Source organism: Magnolia sinica, chromosome 18, assembly GCF_029962835.1.
Source record: "Magnolia sinica isolate HGM2019 chromosome 18, MsV1, whole genome shotgun sequence".
Classification (NCBI taxonomy): domain Eukaryota; kingdom Viridiplantae; phylum Streptophyta; class Magnoliopsida; order Magnoliales; family Magnoliaceae; genus Magnolia; species Magnolia sinica.
The window spans coordinates 35,749,425-35,776,249 of NC_080590.1; the positions used below are offsets into that span (position 1 = coordinate 35,749,425).

General features: G+C 38.1%; 1 protein-coding gene across 2 annotated transcripts; it reads right to left on the minus strand.

Moving 5' to 3' along the window:
• Positions 1-1,866: 1,866 nt before the first annotated feature.
• Positions 1,867-26,294, minus strand: LOC131232698 (uncharacterized). 2 transcript variants are annotated; one of them, XM_058229120.1, is made up of 4 exons: positions 26,085-26,294; positions 11,345-11,416; positions 2,540-2,638; positions 1,867-2,101 (listed from the first exon to the last, which is right to left on the minus strand). In XM_058229120.1, exons 3-4 carry the CDS (start codon positions 2,620-2,622, stop codon positions 1,972-1,974), a joined length of 213 nt encoding a protein of 70 aa, XP_058085103.1. In that variant the 5' UTR covers positions 2,623-2,638; positions 11,345-11,416; positions 26,085-26,294; the 3' UTR covers positions 1,867-1,971. The 2 variants fall into 2 exon arrangements, with proteins under 2 accessions (XP_058085103.1, XP_058085102.1); XM_058229119.1 differs by lacking the exon at positions 11,345-11,416 and having other exon boundaries at positions 26,085-26,291.
• Positions 26,295-26,825: the final 531 nt, after the last annotated feature.

Consider the following 26,825-nt stretch of genomic DNA (forward strand, 5'->3'; position numbering starts at 1 on the left):
AGTCCTTGTAGACAAGTGATTTTGCTCCATAAAAGATTGCGTCCTTGTAGATAAGCTATTTTGTTCCATAAAAGATTATTCACTTGACGTGCATTTACCTGCTCATTCATCTACTTAAATGCCCATTCTGGGGCCACTATGCCGAGGGCATGCCATGCATTATGTGATCCGCACCATGACGATGGGACATCCCAAAGATCAAGACTATCCAATCAAACATCAACTTGCTATGGTTTATTAGATTTCCTGTGCACAAACAGGGGTCCACCTCATGGATGGCCAATAAGTCACCCCCAATTGACTTTATTTTGATGCCTAACCGAGTCAAAATGAGTAGGAACTCAGTGAGTTACCAACCCCACGTGACCCAGTGAGCTCCTTCCAGGGTTTTATTTTATTTTTATAACCCAGCCAAGCAAAGTCAAAGGAAACTAGACCAAGGCACATCACGTTGTGCTGATGGTTAAGAAAGACACGTGAAAACTGCCGAACAGGTGCATTGTTATTATTATTATTAGAGGCCGAGATGTTTTAGGCGCTGTTTGGCTGCCACTTAAAAATGAGTCATCTTATTTTAGATAACAGCATTCATTAGAGCACTCTTCTAGTCGCATTTGGATGATTAAACAGTTCAATCCATTGATCTACACTGTTCATTAGCTTCAAGGAACATTTCATGGGCTACCCTGCAAGCATAACATTGATCCGACAAACATGAACTATTTGATCGATGGTCTTTAAAATGGATGGTGAAGATCATTTACACAAAAATAGGTCCAGTGAACGAATTGATAAATCTAATTCTCAAAACCAACGAATTGATAAATCACTTTTGTCAGGCAATTGTAACCATTCCATCCATGGCTTCAAAACGGATGGTTGTAGAAAAAAGGCCAGATCACAGATAGGCTGAATCAACCAATCAGTATAATTTTTGTTTGATAGCCTATGAAACGTGTACTGAACTTCGATTGAACTGTCCAAGTGAACTGATGCAACTAGGAGCACTATAACTTATAGTGCTCAAAAAGAAATGGAGCATCAAGATTACTTTTGATTCTTACTAAATACATAATAATGAGAAATAAGTTATAGTGCGCCCAGTTTAGTCCGATCCATTGATCTAGACTGTTCATTAAGTTCAACACACATTTCATGTGCAACCATGCAAATATCACACCCATCTAACAATCATAACCATATGATCAATGTCTTTTAATATGAACAGTTGAGATCATTTGGACAAAATAGGTAGGGCCAGGAATTTGGTCCATCTATTTGATAGGAACCATCATGGATTGCATATGGTTATAAAGAATTACTTCTGTTAGACAGCTGTAACCATCCCCCCATTCATGACTTGGAAAAAGGACAGCTACAAAAATAAGGCCAAATCAAGGATGGATCGAATCAACCAATCAGTGTGATTTTTTAATGGTGGCCCATGAAATGTGATCTTGACTTGGTGAGAAGTTCAGATCGATCAACCGGACTATCCAAATGGACTGAGTTTCAACACTGAGGTCACGGGTTGAAGTGTCCATTGTGGGGTGGGTGTGTGAAAAAGAAGAAGAAAAAGAACAAAAAAAACTGGACCATCCCGATGCAATTAAGAGCATTGGAACATTTCTAACATTTCTAAATCTCGATGGCCCATAATTTATACAACTATGATCTCTAATACATCATTACTGTTAACTAAAATGAGATGAAATCATTTTTAAGTGGCAGACATGGCCTTAATTGCACCATAAAACTAGTTTTATTCTATATTCCTCTTACTAATATGAGGGAAAAAGAAACCAAATCCATCTTGTGTTAAACACGATGAAAAAAAGAAAGTAAAAGAGATGAAACAGATATTCATGCTAATAAAGATAATTTCCGTGCAATATGAATAAAGATATTATTGAAAACGTTTTACATACAAGTTAACATCAATGAGCAAGGTGGCCAGAATCTGAAGGCAAATCACATCTTTGGATAAGTGCCGTGGTCTGGTCCAACATCTCGTGATCCGGTGTTCACATAAGGCCCTCGAAAAGTTGCTTGAGGTGGAAGCGGCTTTGACGAGTCGATTATAGGCTTTGCCCTCGACGTCCTTCATAAACAAACCATGAACTCAGAAGATGAAAAATAGGATCCTCAAGTCATGGCTTTGCAGTGTACGTTTTTTCCAGTTCTGAGAAGTGGGACCCATGCTTAAGTAATCCAGAATATTGATGGTCCATTGTGCACTGCAGTGGATGGACCACGGCACAACTCTCCCATACCAGGCGATCATAGCCACCAATCATGGCCCTCTTCCCTGTTGAATGCGGACCTTTGCTGTATCTCTCTTCTTAACTGTCCATATGTAGGCCATATATCGAAAGCGTTAGGTGGTCCTTCTGGACAGTGTCCATCAGGGGTGAGGCCTACCTTGCCCATGGTGGATTACTGAACCATGGGCCCCACTCATCAGAACTGAAAATCCCAGTGTACAGTTCGAAGGCTTAAAGTAAACCTTGCAACATAAACAGAATTATCGAAGTCTTACGCCAAGAAGAAGGGAAATGCCAAGCCAGCACCTGCAAAGGCTAATAAGCCCGTGGCAAGAACCGCATTCCGCAAACGGGACATCAAGACCCCAGAAAAACTGGACAAAAGTTGGAAAGATCGATTGAGAAACAAGTGCACATGATAAAATGAAATTTATAGATTCACGGAAGTATCAGGTAAGGTATAGATGCTTCCTAAAAGATGTTAAGGAAAAACATGCACCCAGCCACACATGAGTAATACATGCCAACAGGATATCACAGCCATTTATCAGGAGGGACCCATTGTTTATATCATGCTGCAATAATCTCAAGGCTGGAGAGGCACACAATTAACATAGGTGTTGCTCGGCTACTAATCTTCCATACACTTGGCATACTAATGATACCCTGAAACAATCCAATTATTGGCTGCATCACTAAAATCACATAAGAGACCCATTGTTTATATTTAATATTTAAATTTAATTACGCTAATAATGGACACTTAAATAGGATGAAAATACAAAAATATGCACTTATAACAGAGAATCCCTCCTTGATAAGGTTGTAAATGTTATTTGCCAGTTTTATTGAGGTATTGAATTCGAATCACACAGCCTGCATTTTTTATTTTTTTTCCGTTCAATTAAAAGTCACTTGACTCAGGCAAGTGACTCGGTTCATGTCATGCTGAGTCGTGTTGTGTAGAACGAGTAGGCTAGCCAAGGCAATCATGGTGCAGTCACTGCAGGCAATATGTAGCAAAAGCAAAAACCAAAAGGGCGTGTTTGGCCTGCAGAATTATAGGGGATTACAAGGGATAGTCTCATAATATCCCATGTGTCCTTTTTCGCCGTGTTTGGGCGGGTAGATATCCAACAGACGAGCGGATGAATCAGGGGATTTGGGTGATAAGGGAGGGATTGCAAAATCCCTCTTGGAGACTACGCCCAGGACGTTGCCATCATCAAGCCCATCCCACAGGTCTTTCTCCATCCATCGTACGAATTGACGGGATGAGAGGATTCAGGTTGACGTGGCTGGTCGAGATGGCGGGAGTGGAATTCTTGGCGCGAAATCGGTGTTTACTTATAGACTGGATTGGAACGTTTGTGGTTGTCCTCGGAGCTACTTCTGCCGATTTTAGGTGAGCAACAACATTTACATCAGACCCATTTCCAGTCAAGGTACGTCTCCTTCTTCTCTGATTGAAGCAACATCCTCTGAGATTTTGATTTCTTGGATCCGAAATCTTTCTCTGATTTTTGGTGCGATGCTTTGCTAGAATCTGATTTTGGCGCGATGATTACTTCGAAATTTTGTTAGAAATTGAGGGTTTCCTTCCTACATGTTCTGATTGGCAGTTCTATTTATTTTCATGTTGTATGGATTTTTTCCTCCACGAAATTTGGGGGTTTGTTGTCTAGATGATTTGCATGGTACTTCAGATGATTTCCAGGACTGTATAGAATTTTTCTTAAAATTTGGGGGTTTATGGTTGAGAGTTTTTGCATGGTACTTCACTAGATTATCGGGATTCTATGGATTTATTCTTAAATATTGGGGGTTGGATGCTTAGACGATGTCCATGGTAGTCCTTTTGAAGAAAGGGACTATCGTGTTCTTGTAAATGTTGGATAGATGATTTCCTGGACTATGTTTTAATGATGTGTTGATATCATGAGCTTGCAAATGTGACATGGGCGGGTTTCATGCATGTGGTCTAGGGTGGCTATAATTGTTACTTGCATGGAAATCATGAGCTTCTCTCTGTTTTTAATCTACATGTGTTAAAATCCATAGATTCATGTAAATCTGACAAAGAGTAGACATACAGAGATCGTTTCATCTCATTGTGGCCAGACTCATGTTACTATAGAATTAGACTGTTGTTCATGTTCCATTTACCATGTTCATGCTTCGTTGTGGCCAGACATACAGAGATTGTTTCATCTCCTTCATGTTCATGACTCAACTGTGAATCATTGGTGATGCCTTTTCTGTAAAACATACAAAGCCATCCTAATCCAAATGTAAAGGTTTCATTGTAGATTTTTTTCTGTTTCAGTAGTGACTCTGTTATTGTTTCACTTCCTATGTTCTGGGCTAAACAAATATTAGATCCATGTCTCAGTTAGGCTAAACAAATATTAGATACTCTAAAATTTTTGTGGGCCATAAGAATTTTTTATCAGTCAGTCACCACTATTTTCCATGGTATGGTCCACTTAAGATTTGGATGAGTTTCAGTACTGACTCTGAAACTGTTTCATGTCCTATATTCTATGCAGCATGGTCACTGAAGCTTGTATAGTGTATCTTCTGTTAATTTGGATCCTAATCTACTTGATGCCTTTTTCATTTTATATGTTGACGGTGCTGAGTCTATTATGTAAACTATCCCTTGTAAATGGTTCATTTCCATCTCAGATTGTCTTATATAGAACGTGAAGCAAATGGGAGCAGTTAACATCAGGCATGATTCTCTTGCAGACAATTGTAATACTAGAGATTGCACATCTACAAAAATACAAAAAAGATGAGAGAGAGAGAGAGAGAGATCATGCTAGTCAAACCAAGAAGGAGAAAAGATGAAAACAAACATTCATGGTGGAAAGGCTAAGTTTAAAAAAAAAAAAACAAAACAAAAATGTTGTCAATTTTGTGATATAACCGGCATCAGAAGGTTAGGATATTAGGGCTTTAATGAATGCTCTTTAGATTGTGATTGTAAAAGCTACATAAGGATAGGAAGGCAAATGGGAGCAGTTAACATTAGGCATGATTCTCTTGCAGACAAAATTGTAATATTAGAGATTGCAAATCGATAAAATACAAAGAAGTTAAGAGAAAAAAAAAGAAAGAAAGAGAGAGTAGAGATCAGGCTAGTCAAACCAAGAAGGAGAAAAGACAAAAACAAACATTCATGGTGGAAAGGCTAAGTTCAAAAAAAACACAAAAATGTTGTCAATTTTGTGATATAACCGGCAAATGAAGGTTAGGATATTAGGGCTTTAATGAATACTCTTTAGATTGTGATTGTAAAAGCTACATAAGGATAGGAAGGCTCAGGGATTCACCCAACGAGTGGCGGATTCCCTATTGTTCCAACTTCCATACCTTTTTAATTATTAGAGATCTCTTTCCCTATAATCCTAATCTACTCCATTTCTCACCATTTTCAAGCCTAGTTACATTTTGAAACTGAAAATCAGCAAATGCTCTAGTGTTTACCAACGTTTCAACTGAGGATCGACAGTTCTTATGGCTGGCTTTATTTGTGACAGATATGCCCAAAGCCTCTGGACCTATTATTGAGATATTCTTGTTACCTTTTCTGATAAACACTCTACAGTCTAAGGATACCAAAAATCTTTAAAAAGACATGTGGTAAAATGACTCATCTCCCTATACAACATGAAAACCATGCTCCTTCCACTAACCCAGGCAGTTTATTAGTTCATGGTTCTCATAGACGACATTCCTCCAATTCCTATCATCCATCCACTGATATATCAGAGGTGATACTGGGCTAATCAGATGCCAACAGGTATGCAAGAAAGAAATAATATATGAATAAAAGCATACACACAATGTACATAAGATATGCAAATACATATGCATGTGTGCCAGTGTATAACACCAGTGGCAAATATTTTTACAATTAAACATGCTTGCAACGAGGGACAGGTAAAAGAAGTTATACGCTCCGTATGCAGCTAAAACAATGAGAGCTCAGGAAAATATTAATATTTTGAAGTTACACTCTCGATATGCAGCTAAAACAATGAGAGCTCAAGAAAACAATGCAGCTAAAAGAAGTTACACTTTCCATATGCAGCTAAAACAAAGAAAAATCAATATTTTGAAAAGGCCCAGGCCGTAAACCCAGTTCAAAATCCAACCGCAATGCTCACCCATTGTGAGGCCTAATGTAACATTGAGGACGAGACTGCAACATGTCCTTGATAAATGTTGCCCCCAACAACATTAAAAAATATTGCCATAGGAGGTCATATAACACTTATGATGGTTTGCATGAAGAAGTGTAAACTAAATCAAATCTGAGAGGGGAACAAATGCATACTTGCATGATTATGCAAAAGGCAAAGGACCTGGCCTATAAGTAAGTTTAATTAAGAAAAATGACATGTGAAAACAATTACTGGTTGGGCATGAGTTAACATGAGGACATACATTAGATTCAAAGTATTTATTGATAATGTAAAGGAGATCCTACAAATTGAAAATCCTGCATTGATACAAGTAGAATGGGTTCTAAATTAACATAAATTACACTATACAGGCTTCAGTGACCAAGCTACATAGAATATAGTAAATGAAACTGAAACTTAAAAAAATCTACAACGAAACTCTAAGATCCATTTGGATTAGCATGGCTTTCAATGCTTTACAGCAAAATCGATCACCAATAACTCACAGTTAAAGAATGAATATGAAGGAGGCTAGAATCGGTTGATTTGCCTTCTATGAGGGCAATGCCATTCCAAGCATATGTTCATTCTATCTTACATGAGGGCAATGCCATTCCAAGCCAACAAGTTCATGTCCCAAGAAGAATGAAACACGTGGAAATGGAAATGAACCATTTACAAGGGGTAGTTTACACAATAGACTTAGCATAGTTAACATATAACATGAAAAGCCATCAAGTAGATTAGGATCCAAATTAACAGAAGATACACTATACAAGCTTCAGTGACCATGCTGCATAGAATATAGGACATGAAACAAGTTCAGAGTCAGTAGTGAAACTCATCCAAATCTTAAGTGGACCATACCATGGAAGACAGTGGTGCCTGACTGATAAAAACTTCTTATGGCCCACAAAAATTTTAGAGTATCTAATATTTGTTTAGCCCACCTGAGACATGGATCTAATATTTGTTTAGCCCAGAACATATGAAGTGAAACAGTAATAGAGTCACTACTGAAACACAAAAAAAAAAATCTACAATGAAACCTTTACATTTGGATTAGGATGGCTTTCTATGTTTTACAGAAAAGGCATCACCAATGATTCACAGTTGAGTCATGAACATGAAGGAGATAAACAATCTCTGTATGTCTGGCTACAACGAAGCATGAACATGATGAATGGAACGTGAACAACAGTCTGATTCTATAGTAACATGAGTTTGGCTACAATGAGATGAAACAATCTCTGTGTGTCTACTCTTTGTCAGATTTACATGAATCTATGAATTTTAACACATGTAGATTAAAAACAGAGAGAAGCTCGTGATTTCCATGCAAGTAACAATTATAGCCTCCCTAGACCACATGCATGAAACCCACCCATATCACATTTGCCAGCTCATGATATCAACACACCACTAAAACATAGTCCGGGAAATCATCCACCCAACATTTACAAGAACACGACAGTCCCTTTTTTCAAAAGGACTACCATGCACATCGTCTAGGCATCCAACCCCCAATATTTCAAAATTAATCCATAGAATCCCGATAATCTAGTGAAGTACCATGCAAAAACTCTCAACCATAAACCCCCAAATTTTAAGAAAAATTCTATACAGTCCTGGAAATCATCTGAAGTACCATGCACATCATCTAGATAGCAAACCCCCAAATTTCGTGGAGGAAAAAATCCATATGACATGAAAATCAATGGAACTGCCAATCAGAACATGTAGGAAGGAAACCCCCAATTTCTAACAAAATTTTGAAAAAATCATCGCGCCAAAATCAGATTCTAGGAAAGCATCGCACCAAAAATCAGAGAAAGATTTCGGATCCAAGAAATCAAAATCTCAGAGGATGTTGCTTCGATCAGAGAAGAAGGAGACGTACCTTGACTGGAAATGGGTTTGATGTAAATGTTGTTGCTCACCTAAAATTGGTCGAAGTAGCTCCGATGACAACCACAAACGTTCCAATCCAGTCTATAAGTAAACGCCGATTTCGCGCCAAGAATTCCACTCCTGCCATCTCAACCGGCCACGTCGACCTGAATCCTCTCATCCTGTCGATCCGTACGATGGATGGAGGAAGACTTGTGGGATGGGCTCGATGCTGGTAGTGTCCCGAGCGTAGTCTCCAAGAGGGATTTCGCCATCCCTCCCTTATCACCCAAATCCCCTGATTCATCTGCTCATCTGTTGGATATCTACCCACCCAAACACACAGCGAAAAAGGACACATGGGATATTACGAGACTATCCCTCGTAATCCCCTACAATGTCGCAGGCCAGACACGCCCTAAGAGTAAATTGTTTAAGGTAGGACTTGACAACTTGAAACTTGAATAGGAGCGACCAAACTCAAGTATGAGTAAACTCGAGAATTGGCCTAGAGATTCAAAACAACTGCATTTTTAACATTTACTATGTTATGGTTTTCCTGCAAATGTAAAGTTGACCAAGAACTTGGCCACGTTGACTGGGTTTTTAGAATATCTGAGCAGGAATTGAATTAAACTGATCTAGTCATCAAAGGAACTCATCAATTCGAGTATCAACATAGAATAGTTTCTAAAACACAGATCTTTTCCAAACCCCAACCGAGCTTTAGAAAACTCATTAGCGTCGATGAAATGGATGAAACCAAGTTCGGCTATTTCTTAAGCGATTGCAATGACTTGGTAAAATCTTGGTACAGTACAAAGTGTGGGAAGTGGGAAAGTATTCCAGTCTTAGAACAGAGAATGGCTTGCTTCAAGATAGCAGCAAGTATAACGCCAGGAGGGAAGCAGGAGCAGGAGTCCAAGTTTGAATGGGGAATGCAACAGGGTGGAAGATTCTTGCAAAATTTAACGCGATATAATTCTTAAAAAGCTGCTAAGATTAAGGATAGTTTTGCTAACAACAAGACAATGGAAGAAATCTCGAGGGCTAGGAGTGAGCAATCTTACTTGATGAACGAAAACTTAGGTGTCCAACACAAGGCACTTTTGTATGACAACCAGGACACTGTCATAAAGATTTTGAAGTATCGCGTTGTACCCAAGATGTTCAAGTGTCCCCAAGTGTCGGCACAACACAAACCAAAATGTAGGTTTCCAGTGTTAGGTTACTCTATGGGCAAGTACCGAAATCGAGATTTAGAAACCTATATCTATGAGAAATTAATTCCTATGAATAAAGTGCTGATTTAACCTATACCATGTAATATTGAGTCAAAATCTAGCTTTTAGGCATGTTTGGAAGTTCTAGATCCCAAGGTTGAGGTGATAGGGTAATGCCAAATGACAAATGGGATATGTTAGCACATCTCACTTGTGATTTAAGGTATATATGCTGGAAAATGGAGGCGATCTTAATGCGGGTTCTGTTTTTTTCTCGGACTAAAATTTCAAGAGTTCCCTATTGCTAGGATAGCATGCCAACAGTGGGCATGTGGAAACAATATCGCTACAAGTTTCGTTGGCTGGGGATATGGAAACAATATTGATGTTACCGATAATATCGCTGATAATCGAAAATGTGGGAAACATTGGAGAAAACATGGGGAAAATGGTGGAATTTTTCAGTGAAACTTTAGGAGATGCTAACATACACATATTTGCATATTTAAAAATCAGAAACTTGCAAAAAGAATGCATGAATAATAAGTTTGCATTTAATGTAGGCCTAAAAGCATGTGTTGTCGTAAGAAATCAATCCAACCATCCTATCAATCCCATCTGCCCATCCAAAGATCCATTGATATTTCATAATATCGACATGGAAAGGAAATGAAAGACTATGGTCTCGATATTGCTCGTGTTGCGATAACGATAATATTGTAATATTATTGATATTATCGTCTACAATTTGAACACTGCATACTACCATGCCCCATTTTTTTTTTTTTAATGAAATGGAAATTTTTTTCATAAACAGATTTTTGGCAATATTGATACATTGGTGATATTATTGAAATATCGACAATACACTAGCGATACAAGCGACACCTGAAAACAGTCGAAAATATTGGATATTGATACAATGGTACAAGTGACACCTAGAATTTACATAGTCGAAAATATTAGCGGTATCGATACATTGCGATACAAGCGACACCTGGAATTTACACAGTCGAAAATATTGGCGATACATTGGTGATATTGATACATTGAGATACTTAGCATTATATTGCCAATACTTGGAATTTCTAATACTTCCAATGTTAATGGTATCACTGCCAGTGTTATCGGTATCGCTGAGCTGGAGATACGGATAATATCGGGGATGTTTCAATAATATCGGGGATACTCCGAACAATGGGTACATGACTACATGTACATCCAAATGCACCATTAGACAATGGTACATATTACAAATGCATTTCAATATATCATTTGTTTTCATTTATACCATACATTTATGAGCTTGGCCAAGCGCACATGCCTTTGCAACAAAGCTCATGCACACACCAAATGTGCCAGCATGGCACATAGGTGCAAGATCTAATCCATCCATCAAGTTGGCCCAACCTTGTACATGTTTTTGAAAAGATAAAATCTAGTCCGATCAAACATGTGGGCCCCAATATTGGAAACCGGCAGATGGGTTGGAAAACTTCAGCCAAGTTTTTCAGGGCCATACATTTGTTTTGCAAACTGTTGCCCACCTGACCAGTGGATCAACCTGATTCTTTGGCTAGGGCGTCAATACAGTGGTGCCATTTCGATGGATGGATTGGATCTTGGACCTAGTGTGCCATGCCAGCACGTGTGGAGTGTACATGAGCTTTATTGCACAAGTTGTGGGCTCAAGTCTCAACAAAGCTCTATATTTACATATTCTTTTGTGCTCATGTTATCACTTGGGACTTCTCATGCATTATCATAATCTTACCTTATGTGAACTGTCTACATACTGAAATGGACTTCACAATCAAATTAGTTCCTCTAAAGCATGGTCTTCAATCTACAAAATGTATGTTACAAACGTGTTAATGAGAAATGTTTTTTGTATGATGATGTGGGCATCTCATTTCTGTCCACGGCCATTACTAGTTTCCATGTTTGCATTAGTAACCATGTACTAGCTGGAAACCTCTGATTTTGTGCCCCAAACTTGTGCTTGTTTTTAATTCATTTCTCATTTACATTTCTAGGCATGTGTTTTAATAGCGTGAGGAAAAAAAAAAAATGGTGACTGAGTCCATTTACAAACCTTCAACTAAGCTGCTATTTATTTTACAATGTAAAAGGTGAAAGGTTGTCTACAACTACTGTAATCCCTAACAACTTTCACACTACATTACCATCCCCAAAATACAGTCTTAGTTGCAGAAATTTGGGAAAGAGAGGGTGTTTGGGTGCAGGAGTGGGAAACACATATTCTTGAGTTAGAAGCGCAAGTTTGAAGCTAAAGCAGCATCTCCCTCCTTCCCTTCCCTTCCCCTCCCTCCCTCCCTTCCGTTCCCTTCCTTCCCTTCCCCTCTCTTGCCTCCCTCCCTCTGGGGGGGTAGGGTACTTGGTAAGGCTTACCAGGTAAGAGCAGATCTATCCAATTAAGGACATTGTTAGAGAGGTTCCTTGTGCCATGGACTTACACTTCTGCCGTTCTCTCCCATATGCAGTGCACCAAGACGCCCACACCAAAGCCATTCTCACACTATACAAGGCCTTCTTTACCCCATTTCATTATGATCTATCAAGCAACACCCCAAAATAGACATTGAGTCTTCTAGGCATCCTACACACGTTAATGTTACATGAGGAACCTTGATTCCCACTACACCATTATTCTTGTGCTTGTCCGAAAGCACCAGTCAGCCAATAGAGATATTCTCCAACCTTAGACCAACTAAGCACCTCTTCGCTTCATGGGCTCCTCGTGCACCACAAACAAACACGCAATCTCTGCTTTGTAGGCACCTCTACTCCAACCAATAAGCTTCCAAGAAGTTTTACTTTGCAATTCATTAGCAATGCAAGCAGATTCCTAGTCGCACATGAGAATCCTTGCTTGATCACGCATATGGCACTCACATGGTCGTGCACGTGATTAACACAAGGAAACAACATGAGGGAGAAGCATGAGTCTAGAGGGTTGTGGTAGGGGAATCTGCTCTCTCCCTATTTGTTTGAGGTGGTAGTAGAGTCCTTAAGCAAGATGTCAAAAAGAAGCTCACCAGTGGATTTTATTGAAGGTTTTAGGGTGGACAAGTCAGATTTTCAAATTTCCCACCTCCAATATGCAGTTGATACTATTCTTTTTTTGTGAAGCAGACGAAAGAAAAGTAGACAATTTAAGGAAGATTATAACATGCATTGAGGCAGTCTTCGGCTTGAAGGTGAACATTAGTAAAAGTGAGCTATTGAGGGTCGGCCTCTTTTCGGAAGAGTAGTATGAGTATGCAAGTATATTTGGGTGTCGTGTGGGTTCTTTTTCTTCTTCATATTTAGGGCTTCCGTTGTGCATAGGGAAACTGGCAAAACATTTACAGGATAAAGAGTCATCGACAAATTTGAAGGAAAGCTTTTGAGATGGAAAAGCACATATCTCCCTTTGGGCGGAAGGTTGACGTTAATTAAGGCGACAATGTCCAACCTTTCAGCCTACTCTATGTCTCTTTTCATTTGTCCAAAGTCGGTTTTGGATAGGCTAGTTCGGATGAGATGTGATTTCTTACGGCAAGGATGAACAGAAAGAAAAAGTTTCATCTCTCAGAATGAGAGGGGGGGGGGGGGGGGGGGGTTTGTGGATTCATCATTGTTCGGGAAATGGATTTGGAGGTTTGAAACGGAACAAGGTTCCTTATAGCGAGAGGTGGTAAAAAGGACATATGGGGTGCAAAATGGGTGGTCATGGACAAAGGCTTCATCCTTACATAGGGCTTCATCAATATGGAAGTTTGTTGCTATGCTTAGATTGAAATTGAAGGTAGGGGTTTCTCTTTGGGAGAAGGTAGGAGCATCTGATTTTGGGAGGATGTTTAGTTAGGGAAAGAGGGTTAAAGGAAGTATTCCCAAGGCTAGCAAAAATATCATCCGAGGTCAATGTCACAATAGCTAGTTGTTTCTCCTTTTCAGGAGGTGATGTTATTTGGGCCCCACATTATTGAAGGAATTTATCAGATGCAGAAATGGAGGAATTGGTTAGCCTTTTGGGAGTTATTGCAGAATGTAAGACCGGTTGTAGGAGAAAATGACAAGATGGTATGGACCAAATAAAAGTCTGGGTGATTCTCAATGAGGTTTGTGTGTAAAGTTTTAAGCAGATCCTCATCAGGGAGTCATCTTAGCCCTAATGCTTTGCTATGGTAGTATGGCGATTACCCCAAGGCTGTAGCTTTCACATGGCTTTTGGGAAGGAATAGGTGCTAATGGTAGATACTCTTCGCAAGAGGTGGATGATACTCTCGAACATTTGTCATATGTGCATGCACAATGAGGAGTCTGTTGCTCATCTTTTCATTCATTGCCCATTTGCTAAGGAGTTTGGGATAACTTCCTTAAATCGTTCGAGGTGTCGTGGGTCATGCTGGGTTCGATAGAGGGCTTCCTATTGACTTGGCTTGGGGGAGGTGTGGGTACGATAGGCAAGGAATCATGGAGATTGGCGATGCTAGATAGAATATGATCGATTTGGGGGGGAAAGGAATAATCATTTTTTTAGGAATTGGTGCGGACGGATATCGGAGGTGTTCAATAGGGTGAAATTAAACGTGAAGGATCGGGTGATAGTGGCAAATGTAATGGGTAGCAGTTTCTTATTTCCTAGTTTATAGTCTATGTAGTCATTTTTAGGCTTCGGCCTCTTATTAATAAAATTACCACTTCTAAAAAAAAAAAACTTTAAATAAATGTGAAAGGTCTAAATTTCTCTTACCCAAGGCTAATGTGACTTTTGATTTAATGGTCATCATTATCTTTTTGAACAGTATGGTCATCATCATCTCAGCATTATCCCAACTAATTGGTTATCTTAATGAATCATGTTATGCCATTCCAATCTACTAAGGGCCAAAACTTTGGTAAGACCATAGGTCATCACATCTTTCTTACTATCTCCACCCATGTCCATGATTAAGGACTGCATTGTGTTTGTTTGGGACTTGGGTTTAACAAAACTTGTCTTTTTACATCTTATCAGGCTTTAGTCTTCATCTTGAACTATTTATAGCCCGCGTTTGGCATGTGATTGCATATGGTGGGTATTTCAATAAAATTTTACTAGAAGCTTTATTTGAGAGATTTGCATGGCATGCGTTTCCTCATGAATCTTTGCATGTGGTTTAAGCATTTTCGTCGGATCGTATACTGGTTCTTCCAAAGGCACAAAGTGGTATCATTGCAAGTTCACTCTAGGAATCGGTGGTTTCTTCCCTTCCTTTATTTCTTCATTCTTCTTTTCTTCCATATACTTCTTCCCCTCACCTTCTTCCTTTTCTTTTCTTCTTGGAATTTAACTCAAATGCTCGTCGCCCTCAATTCCACAACATAGACACTAGCCCGACTCATTGGCCACATATGCCTCAGTATACATATCAACGTTCATTCAAGATCTAATACCTTCAATGTTTTCTTTTTCTATTGAAACGATCTATGAGCATATTCATGGTCAAATCTTCCTTGTTTAACTGATCTAAGTGTGATTGCAATCTAACAATTTGGATCCAGTGATCACAATTATCTAGACCATATTTGCAATCAAATCTATGGCAAGGTGTGTCTTGTGTGTTGAAACCACTATCAATGTGACAAATCATCATCTCAAACTTTTATGCCCGCATGAAGCAGGACTTACTTGATAATTGTGATGGTGTTACATTTGATAATTGATTCACCTTCCATCTATTCCCATTCCTTTAATTTACCTTCTATGCATATCCGTTGTACATGTCTATAAAAACCCCATTGGGTTAAAGGAATAAAAACAAGAAAACCCTTGGAGCATTCCCAAAACATCTAATTCTCCATGTTATCATGGTATCAAAGCAATTTATCAAGGCTGTTGATTATTAAGACCTTTTCTGGTTCCGTTGCCTGCTGTCGCGACCCCCTCTGTCGAAATCGTCTCCTTGCTCCGTGATATGCCATCGTAGCTTTGTGATCTCCATTGTCGTCTGATGCAGCCCAGATCCTACGCTTTGTGATCTTCCACGTCGTCAAGTCCACGCCATGGTTTTGAATGTCGGTATCATTCGACATATCAGCCCGGTAGAAAAATGATTCAATACGATGCCGCATATCGGTCAGAAAGTAAGAAAAAAAAAAAGGGCAATATTAAAAAATAGGGAAAATGATATATCCAAAAGTCTATCATTTTTGTTTGTTTGTTTTAATCATGTATTCAATGGTGTTCGAACCATTCTTTGGCAATAATGTTGTCATGACAGGTTGACCTACTGTAAGTTATGGTGTTGATTTATTTATTTTTTTGTATAAATTGTTGATATATGTCAAAAATTGATATCATGTACTGCTAATAACCCAATATGATTATACATCAACTATTGAACTATTAAGTACCAACTATCAAGTGTTACTGGTCACTATTGTGCATGCTTGGAGAATGTGTAATAATGTAAGTGTAGAAATACTTAGTACTTATTAATTATCTTAAATGTTTAATAGTCACTAAAAAAACACTAATCTTAATAAAAATTCACCAATCACCTCACCACCAAAATGAAAATCTGGTTAGTTGTGGTTGGTCAACCTCCATGTCCTCGTCATCATCTAACTGCACCCGTGTCCAATAGTTGTGGTGTTGCATATCCATAATAACCAGTGCTAGATGAAAAGAGTAGGTTAATGAATCTTGAGAATGACTGATCTTAACTAGGCATCGACCTCTGGTTCCCAAGTAAGGATATCTACCAGTGCTAGATGAATAGTCGTATTGCTGAAACTATGATACTAATGACGAATAACTTGCGTTTGGATCTGAATATCCATATCCATATGAAATTTGTTGATCAAGAAGACGACTCCAACACGAAAGTGGCGCAAAACGTTCTGCATATCTGTAATCGTATCCATACTGTTCGTAATCCTCTTGATGTCCTGGTGCTCCACAAGTGCCACTGATGCCAGCCTTTCCATGATGCTCCTCCCCCCCTGGCTAGCTGCATTGTGACTCAGTAGACCCATAAGTTTAGCCTCGTATATCTCATCGAAGCTCATCGGCCTTGTGATCTGTAGACGGTTGTAAGGTGTGATGAGCAACATCAGCAGCAGGTGCATCATCATCATGACCACCACTACTGCTATCACTCGAAGTCACACTGCTACTATGGCACCCTTCGTCAACATCTTCAACAATTGGCTCTGAGTTGTTTCTGCAACAAGATATGAGTATTCAACCTCCTTACTTTCAATTGTTTCTTTGTCTTTATCCCTTTATTCAAGTCATAGGAGAAGAAGGCATCTTCAACAAAATTGTGGTTGATTGCTAGTCTACCATTTTGATTTCTTCATGTTTTTTAATCGAAGCCTCATGTTGTAGTGGATAAACACATTTCTCTCCACCTTTTACCTCCTTCAATCAATTCCACTACTTAGTATGGATGCGGGTGAAAGTACTCCAATTTCTCTCACAACTGGTGAATAATGTACACTGACTCAAGATTCTTATTGCAATGTTCCGCTAAGTATGTGCACTTTCTCCATAATTACCATTGAGTGGCATCGATAACAAACGAATATATCAGTTATTCATATTATTAAATTGGTAAAGACATACTTTATACACTTCGCTAGCTTTCCTAAATCTTACAGACCATTCGTTATACTTATAAATTATACCTGGATTAGTTCTTTGTATTGTAGGTCATGCAAGTGGATCTCCAAAGCTACCCATTGTCAATTCATATATCCCTACCTGTGAATGAGTATCTAATAATAATTACTACAAGTCTACATACACTATACAATCTACATATATGACATACGTAATGCATTTCAAAATACATATTTGTAAATAATGGTCAACTTGCTTCATTAATGGCATTAACTTGCCGATTAACGTCTGGCTCCAACCTTTTTACGACATTCTTCAAAGCAATAGTAATCTCATTATCCACTTTATATATAGTTGAATATTGAAATTGTGGGTTTAAGAAAAAGCCTACAAGTCCATTAAAAGAGAGAACAATATAATATATCAATACCACATTATATGTCTAACAAATGTAACTCATAAGTGACTTATGACTCATAACTGCAAGTTATTAAACTAAGCTAAGGAAAAAAGAATAATTAAATTTAATCACTGTAACTTATGTTTACTCACCGCGTGGAAATCGTGGTGAAGTTGTTCATTCTAGAACTTATCTATTAGAAGACTTGTCCTAACACACTCCAATAGAATGGTGTTGCTGAACAGACGAAGCGACATATTGTTAAGACAACCCACATGTTAATGGCAAAAACCTTTATTCCACGAACATTCTGGCTTGGGGCAATGTTACACTCTGTTTATCTCATAAACTGCATGCCAACCAAACTTCTTATCAACATCTGTCCTTATTTTGTTCTCTTTGGGTCGCTTCCTTTTTGCTCTTTATTACGATATTTGGATGCATTTGTCATGTTCATCTTCTTGCACATGAATGTAATAAGATGTCTCCAAAGTTTGCTCCTTGCATGTGTTTTGGGTTTGGAAACACCCAGAAAGACTATAGTTGTTATGACCCTCATGCCCGTCGTATTCACTTTTCAAGGCATGTTGTCTTTTTAAAAAATGTTCCCTTTTACACCTCTCCATTACCCATTTTGATGCAGGACAATTAACTACTTGCTTTAAAAGCTCGAACTGATAGAGCATGGCGAATGGCGAATTAATCCCTTTATCTCATAGCCCAGGCCCCACATCCAATGGGTTAGGACCTCGGTCGAACCCCCCTCGTGAGCCTCACATCACATGGGTACCGCCTCACATGGGTGGGGCCCACCTCACATGGGCCACCCACCCCAAGTGTGTCCCTGCATCCCACAGGCTACCCCACTCGAGCCCAGTGTGAAAATGCACCTGCATTACATTTTGAGTATATAAGTTCTATTATTTGTAGTAGATTAATGTGATTTCCCTATATGCCTCCTGTTTCGAGTGTGATTCCAGCCAAGGTATGCCAAATCGGTTACGTATCGGCCGTATCGGCCGATACGTAACGGTAACGGTACGAACCGTTACCCGTTTCGGGGCCGAAGCGGCCGATTCGATTTTTGTACCCGTATCGGCCGATACGGGACCGATACGGGCGTAACGGGCCGTAACGGGCCCGAAACGGTAATTTTTTTTTTTTTTTTTTTTTTAGCTCTGTTTTTGCTATTTTTTTGAAACCTCTTGCTTCCAAACTGTTTCTAACTCCTTCTACTACTAATTTCGACCAACCTTAGCTAGGTATTTGATAGAAAAACACATTATATTATAGATTTTTTTGAATCAAAGCTCGGTGGGCCATTTTTCAGAAATTCGTCAAAAATAGGTATTTATACTTTTTTTAATATATTTTGCTGTTTTAATGATGTCATATGATGTGTTAATCATACTAGAACATGTTAATGTGCATTTTACAGATTTGGGGTGCCATTTAATAATTTTTTAATATTTTTTTCTATTTACGCATGAATTTTGGCCCCTTTTTTTAAAATTCGAAAAATCAGTTTTTAATGGTTGTTTTGCTGTTTTAATCATGCCATTTGATGTATTAATCATAGTAGAACATGTTAATGTGCATTTTACAGATTTGGGGTGCCATTTTATATTTTTTTAATATTTTTTTCTATTTACGCATTTATTTTGGCCCTTTTTTTGAAAATTCGAAAAACCATTTTTAAATGATTCTTTTGCTGTTTTAATGATGTCATATGATGTGTTAATCATAGTAGAACATGTTAATGTGCATTTTACAGATTTGGGGTTCCATTTTATATATTTTTAATATTTTTTTCTATTTACGCATTTATTTTGGCCCTTTTTTTGAAAATTCGAAAAATCATTTTTAAATGATTCTTTTGCTGTTTTAATGATGCCATATGATGTGTTAATCATAGTAGAACATGTTAATGTGCATTTTACAGATTTGGGGTGCCATTTTATATTTTTTTATATTTTTTTCTATTTACGCATTTATTTCGGCCCTTTTTTTGAAAATTCGAAAAATCATTTTTTAATGATTCTTTTGCTGTTTTAATGATGCCATATGATGTGTTAATCATAGTAGAACATGTTAATGTGCATTTTACATATTTGGGGTGCCATTTTATATATTTTTATATTTTTTTCTATTTAAGAATTTATTTCGGCCCTTTTTTTGAAAATTAGAAAAATCATTTTTTAATGATTCTTTTGCTGTTTTAATGATGCCATATGATGTGTTAATCATAGTAGAACATGTTAATGTGCATTTTACATATTTGGGGTGCCATTTTATATTTTTTTTCTATTTACGCATGAATTTTGGCCCTCAAAAATAATTGCAAACACCTAAATGTAAGATATTTTCATATTACATTCATTCTAATATATCTATCATTGATAGTAGATAGTTAGAAAATTAAATATATGAAATTTGTAGTCAAATTCAGGTTATCTGGTTCATAAATTCATCAGACAGTCCGATACAACTTCTCACTAAAGAGTGGACCGTTACACCACCATAAACATGTTCCAATTTATAAATGAATGCATATTTGGAATGCTTAGAATATTCCGGATTTAATCCATATTTTTTCATATTTTTTTGGCAAAAAAAAAAATTTGCGCCGTTACGGGCCGTTACGCCCCCGTATCACCGTTACGCCCCCGTATCCGTATCGGTTTTGGAGGTCACCGTTACGCCAACCGATACCGATACGGGACACCTTGATTCCAGCCCCTTTGCAGAATCCTCAACAACAATAGTTAGAAGCATCTCCCCTCCCCCTCAACCTAAAGTCAGTCCATCTCTTCCAGAGGTTCGTCAGTCTACTCATACATCTTATCCCTCAAATAGATTCATTTGCTCCATGTTTTCTGGTCTCAAGACCGTCTCTGTTCCCATCTCCTATTCTTAGGCCTCTACACATTAGTGTTTGTGGGACACTATGGCGGAAAACTTATAGGCATTAGCAGATAATTACACATGGGACCTTGTTCCTCATCTGCCCGATTAGTAGGTGATTAGTAGCAAGTGAGTGTATTCCGTCAAAGCTCAAGTCGGATGGATCCCTTGATTAGTATAAGGCCCATCCTGTTGCCCAAGGTTATAAGCAGGAGTTTGGTATTGACTATGAAGAGACCTCTATCCCTTTGGCCAAGATGAAGATCGTCCGAACATTTATTGCAGTTGTTGTTATTGGTAATTGGGCTATTCGACACATGGACGTCAAGAATGCATTCCTTCATGGGGATTTACAAAAAAAAATAGTGCGCATGGCTTAACCTCCTAGATCCATCACAGGTCGACAAAATTTGGCATGCAAACTTAGGAAGGAGTCATATAGGCTCAAACAGGCACCTAGTGCTTGGTTCCAACAGTTCCACAACGTTGTAATTAGTGTTGGTTTTACTCAGAATGGTCACGACCCCACCTTATTCACACGATATTCACCCTAGGGTATTGTGATTCTAATAGTTTATGTTGACGATTTACTCTTAATTGGCATTGACACAGCTGGTATCATGGAGCTTCAGCAAGTTCTTCAGTCATCCTTACACATGAAGGATCTGGGCTCACTTACATACTTGAATTGGAAGTCTCTCGTACTAATCGTGGAATTCTGGTCAACCGACAAAAATATACCCAGGATCTAATAAACCTCGCCCACCTTTTTAATTAAAAGACAACCACAAATGGAATTGAATGTTCAATATGGTAAACTTGATGGTGATATCTTGGAACAACACACTATTCTATAGCCTCGTTAGTAGTCTTGTTTACCTAACAATGAGCAAACCTGATATTGCCTATGCTATATAGGTTGTTAGTTAGTTCGTTGCCAAGCCCCGTACCTTGCATATGACTATCATTTTGGGGATTATACAATATTTGCAAGGCACTATAGATCGGTCATTGTTCTTTTCATCTACATCTCCCATTGAGCTTGTTGCCTTTGCCAATGTTGATTGGGCTAGACGTGCCCTCACTCGAAGATCTACGACGTGGTCTTTTATGTTTCTTGGCACTTCTCTTATATTGTGGAAATGCAAAAAACAATCAACCATCTGTAAATCCAGTACAAAGGCTAAAGCACATAATGAATCCTTTACCAACAAGCTACCCTCATCCGTCATTTCTATCCGCCTGCGCGCGAGATCAGATCCAGAATGCCAAAGGTCTTTAAAGAGGATGGAGGAGCCATAAACGAAGAGATCACATGTGAACCACTCTCCCAATTAATCCAACAAAAAAGCAATTACAATGTCCAAATATTTCTTAATCGTCATTGAATGATTCTTGACATTCCTGTTCCACTCAAACGTCAGCATCCTTGCGAAGAAGTCGATGAGGAAACTGTTCACCACATCGTCCAAGGGCGTGGAGTCAAAACGATGACGGAATGGATGTCTTCTACTTGCAATGAGATCGTTAGACTATGAAGACTTCTTTCGAATTTCAAAATTCATATTACTATCCCAATTACTTTTTCATGTAGATAACACTAGTGTTGTTCAAATTGCCTCTAATCCTGTCTTTCACAAGAGGACCAAAAACTTTGAGGTAGATTGTCACTTCATTCATGAGAAGCTTCAATCTCGAATTATTTCTCTCCCACATGTTGCGTCTCAGGACTAGATTGCAGATATTCTTATGAAGATGATGACGACCGCCAGGCATTCTTTTTCTAATTAACAAATTGTTACTAGTTGATCATCCACATCAATTTGCAGAAGGGGGGGGGGGTGATAATTATGATGGTATTAATTATGATAATTGATTTACCTTTCATGGATTCCCATTCCTTTAATTTAACTTCCATGTATATCCATTGTACATCTCTATGTAAACCATTGGGGTAAAGTTATATAAACGAGAAAACCTATGAACCATTCTCCAAAACATCTCATCATCTCTGTGTTATCATTCCTATAGTCCTAAAGATGGCAAAAGAAAACCAAAATTATGTGTGGAAAATGTTTCGGCAACTTTTGAGAGGATAGAGCATGGTTTTGAATATCAAAATTGCATGGCGTGTCGGCTTGAAAAATGATATAATATAGGCATCGTATATTTGTATTGGCATGTATTGGACCATATTGGTCGAAATTTTTTTAAGCCAAAGAATTAAGGAAAATATTAGAAAAAGGAAAAGAATAAGATATTCAAGAACCTATCATTTTTTTGTATTTTGGACATGCATATAATGGTGTATCCTACCTTAGTATGAATGTTCCCCCTCAATTGCACCTATTGAAGTCAACTAAATGGGGCCATAATTGAACATAAATCAAACATGATTTGGTGAATGAGTGCCCATTACATTGAAATACAACAAAAAGAAGATTAAAATACCAAAAAAAAAAGTGACGATTTTCCGTTCTTTTTTAATTCTTCCCAATGTGGTTCAATCTTCTTTGATTCGTCAAATCCCACTCAAATATTTTGTTCTGATCTCCACAATTCACCTAGATCTAATCTAAAATGACTTTTTAGGCTTCCTCGAATCTTGATTGTGCCTTAGGAAGAAGAGAACAAAGCATAATTGCATACCAAATGTTATTGAAGCATGGGGTACATGCGAGGGAAAACCGATCAAGGCGATCATCAAGAGTAACAATAACTTGAACAATGTTTCACAATGAATGGTTGATCAATTGTGGTTGCAATCTATAAGGCCCCCACAACCCAATGAGTTGTGGGACTAAGCAAAAAGATCATGCAGGTGATGCATTCGATCTAGTGACTTGATTGTTAGGAAAAGGTACACCAATTTCATATGGTTTGACGGCATCCCAATATGACTGTGTCATCTCCTACATGGTCACCTATGGATGTACAATCTTCAAATGCAGTATTGTGGGTTCACTAACAACCACAGTTTTGTGCTTGACAGGAAGGAGATCAATTTCAAGCCCATTAAAGATGTTGCTTCTTGAAAGGACGAAAAGAAGAAGGCCGTTTCATTTGATTTTATTTCTCTATATCAAATTTGTTCAAAATAATGTTTGCCTTAACTCTCTTTGTATGTTAGAGAAGTTTTGGAGCTCAGGACATTTGGGTTTGAGAGTTATCAGTTGAAGATGAGGTTAGTAGTTGAGTAGCAATAAAACAGCAAGGAATGAGGATAATATATGGCAGGTCGTGGGGTGTCCAAGTGTCCTAGGGGAAATAAGGAAGATGAAGAATGCTTATTTAGAAGATATGAAGGGGAAAAAAGCTATTATAAAGAAGAAGAAACAAGGTGCTCTCAATGTAGCTCGAGAGGAGGTGTTTTGGGCTTTGGGCTGTTAGAACTTAGAAGTCACTTGGGTGATGATTGAAAAGTTTGGAGAGTTTTTCATCATGTGGAATTTTATGAGTTTTAAGGGAAAAAAAATCATAACAGCCGAACATTTAACTATTTACCGTCTAGCTTGGAACAGGTCATCCAAAAGCAAAGTGGTTAATTGCAAATTTGCTAAAGCAAACAATGGTTTTTTAAGGTGCCTAGTTAAGGCCTACTAGGGAAGATGAGGGAAGAGTTCCTCCTTGTATTGATTAGATGAAGCCCCATCATCCATTTTGTATTTTCCTACCTTGTTTTGTTTTATAAAATTTCATTACTTTTCTTTTTAAAAAAAATAATAATAAAGAAAAGAAATGAAAAGAAACTGAAAAGTTCCTCATAAAAATGTGATGGAAAATTTCTTGGATTTAGTGGTACATATTGTTCCGAACATCACCGATATTATCGGTATCACCAAGTCAGCGACATTGAAACCCCATGTAATATAAAAAATTGCAAATATTGCCGATAATTTCGATATGATTAGTGATATTTGGCGATGGCAATGATATTTTGGTCTCTGGATAGTATAAAAGGCCCCTGATATCGATGATACTAGCGTTAATATCACCGATACCAGGAATACTTTTATAAAACAATGCAAACTCATGAGAAATTTGGGGGAAAATCCCAAATTGAAAATTTATATTTTTGTGATATTTTTTGGGGATTTTGTTCCTTAAGTGTTTTTTACCACTCCTTGTGATTCTTGTTGAATCAAAGCTTGGATTTGGGGGAGAAACATCGACTTGAATCAAAGACGGCCTGGAACTTAAACATGACAAAAAAAATCCACAGGAATTTCTTTTTTTTTTTCCAAATGTTAGCATGGATTACAATGTCTATACATGATCCATCCTCATACATGAACATGGATTTGTAGCGAAAAAATCAATACTTGAATGCATGAATGGGAGGAATTGGGGAAATCCTAATTTCCTCCATTTTTATCCCTCAAATTGAGAATGGATGTTTTATTACTTGCATTGTACAGCATTTGAATGATATGAACTCATTTTGGATATAATTTTGATGGTTTTTTTTTTTTATTTTTTTAAATTTTTTACAACACATGATTTAGGCCCTTATAAAATGGAAATTTTATAATATTTTGATTCCTAATGTGTAAACATGTGCCTTTTAACATCTTCTAAAGTTTTGCTTTAAAAATCCACAATTTTCCCAACGTTTCCTTCAGCAATATTTTTCCGAGTATTGGTGACATCGATATATGTTTCCATATACCTAATAATTGATACATGCAAAGATATCGATACTCCGAACACTGGTGGTGTGCTCCTTGCAAATCAACAAGCCAAATCCTATATGGTGGGAATGGGTCTCACCAAAAACCTGATTTGACATAAATTGAGGATTTTTTATTTTTTTTCCTTTTGACCAAAACAGGAGTCTGCTTCATGGTTTTAGATATCAGCAAAAACTTAGTCCACTCAGTATTGGAGGATGAAAAAAGTCATTGGGTCAGTCAAACTCCAAACCAGACCGTATGTGAATATCAAAATTAAGTCTGACCAAGTTCATATTGAGAAGAACAATTCGTATTGGTTTCAGTCTCCAGGCAAATTACAATTCCGAAAATGTTATTTAAAACCATGGTTCACATGCATCTCTAAATCTTACTTGTTCATTTAATAATTCAAGGACTTGGGACCTTCCATCTAACGGGAAGTCCTTTGATTGACCATGGTTTGTTGGGATAACTTTTGAGAATACAATCCTAAATTCTAGAATTCTGTTCGTCCATGTTATTATTAAGCCATTGTCTAAATAAAGGTGCTTAACTAATCTGATTTAAGAACGCAAACAAAGAAGTAGCGCCTTGTGCACCTGAGAGCTCTAATCTGATAAAAACAAACTATCAACATGAAACCACCAATTAGCCAACATTAGTGCGGAAAACTCGCAAAATATTCCAGAAATGTAAGGTAAATGCCTAAAATTCCATTGCCAACCGATACCTGAGACATCCAGATTCCAGAAATGCAAGTGAAAGGTCGTTTGGATGGCCGTAAGTTCTGTAAGTGGGAAGTAACTTACAGGCAAAACTGCCAGGGAACTTCATGGGGCTGAGGTGAGAAGTCACTACCCTGTACGTGAGTTACAGGCAAACGTTCTACTTTTTAGAAAGAGTGGAAGAGGGGGAAACGCACCTTTTTGCTTTTTTGAACTCTGACCGATCGAGGGTACGGCCCACCAGATGGACGGTGAAGAGAGAGACGTACGTGGACTAGGAGAATGAGAATCCGGCGATTTCAGGAGAAAGAAGAGGGTTTCTTGCAGGAAGTAGCTAGGGTTTCTGAAATACGAAGCCCGCTTGTCTCCTTCTTTCTCTATCTTTGCTTCTCAGAGAGAGGGAATTGCCTACTCGGTTTCGGTAGTGACCCTCTAGTACCAGGTCGGCAACAGTCGGTGCTGGAAACGCTCCGTGTGCCCAGCATGATGTACGTGTCTTATCCATGCCGTCCATCCATTTTGACAGCTCATTTTTTATCAGTATCTTTTGATCCATGTGGATGTTGGATTTGGACGAAATCAGTGCATTTCTCGATAGCTTTTAGAGGGTTGAGCTGTGATTAAGAGAGTATTATATTTTACGAGAGCAGCTAATCAATTATTCACTTTTGTAATTGGCTAGATTCTATAAAAACATTAGAATAGAGGATCCGGGTATTTTCAACTCTAATATGATTTTGTTAGTATATGACTAGAGATTCTGAGTAAGAGACTGCGGTTATAGAGTAAAAAAGTGAGAGTGATGATTGAAATGAGAGGGGATTTTCTAGGATTGTTTGAAATGTGAAGGGATTTGGGTATTTATAGCCCTTAACCTAGTTTTCTTGTAATTCTTGCAAAGCTTGACGTTAGAAAGGGTTTGGATGGCTGAGATTCGA

Excerpts from the sequence above, each read along its gene's own strand:
- LOC131232698 (XM_058229120.1), bottom strand. The coding sequence starts at position 2,622 with ATGTCCCGTTTGCGGAATGCGGTTCTTGCCACGGGCTTATTAGCCTTT. Across the intron at positions 2,102-2,539 it reads GCATTTCCCTTCTTCTTGGC|GACGTCGAGGGCAAAGCCTA; the intron begins GTAAGACTTCGA and ends TTGTTTATGAAG.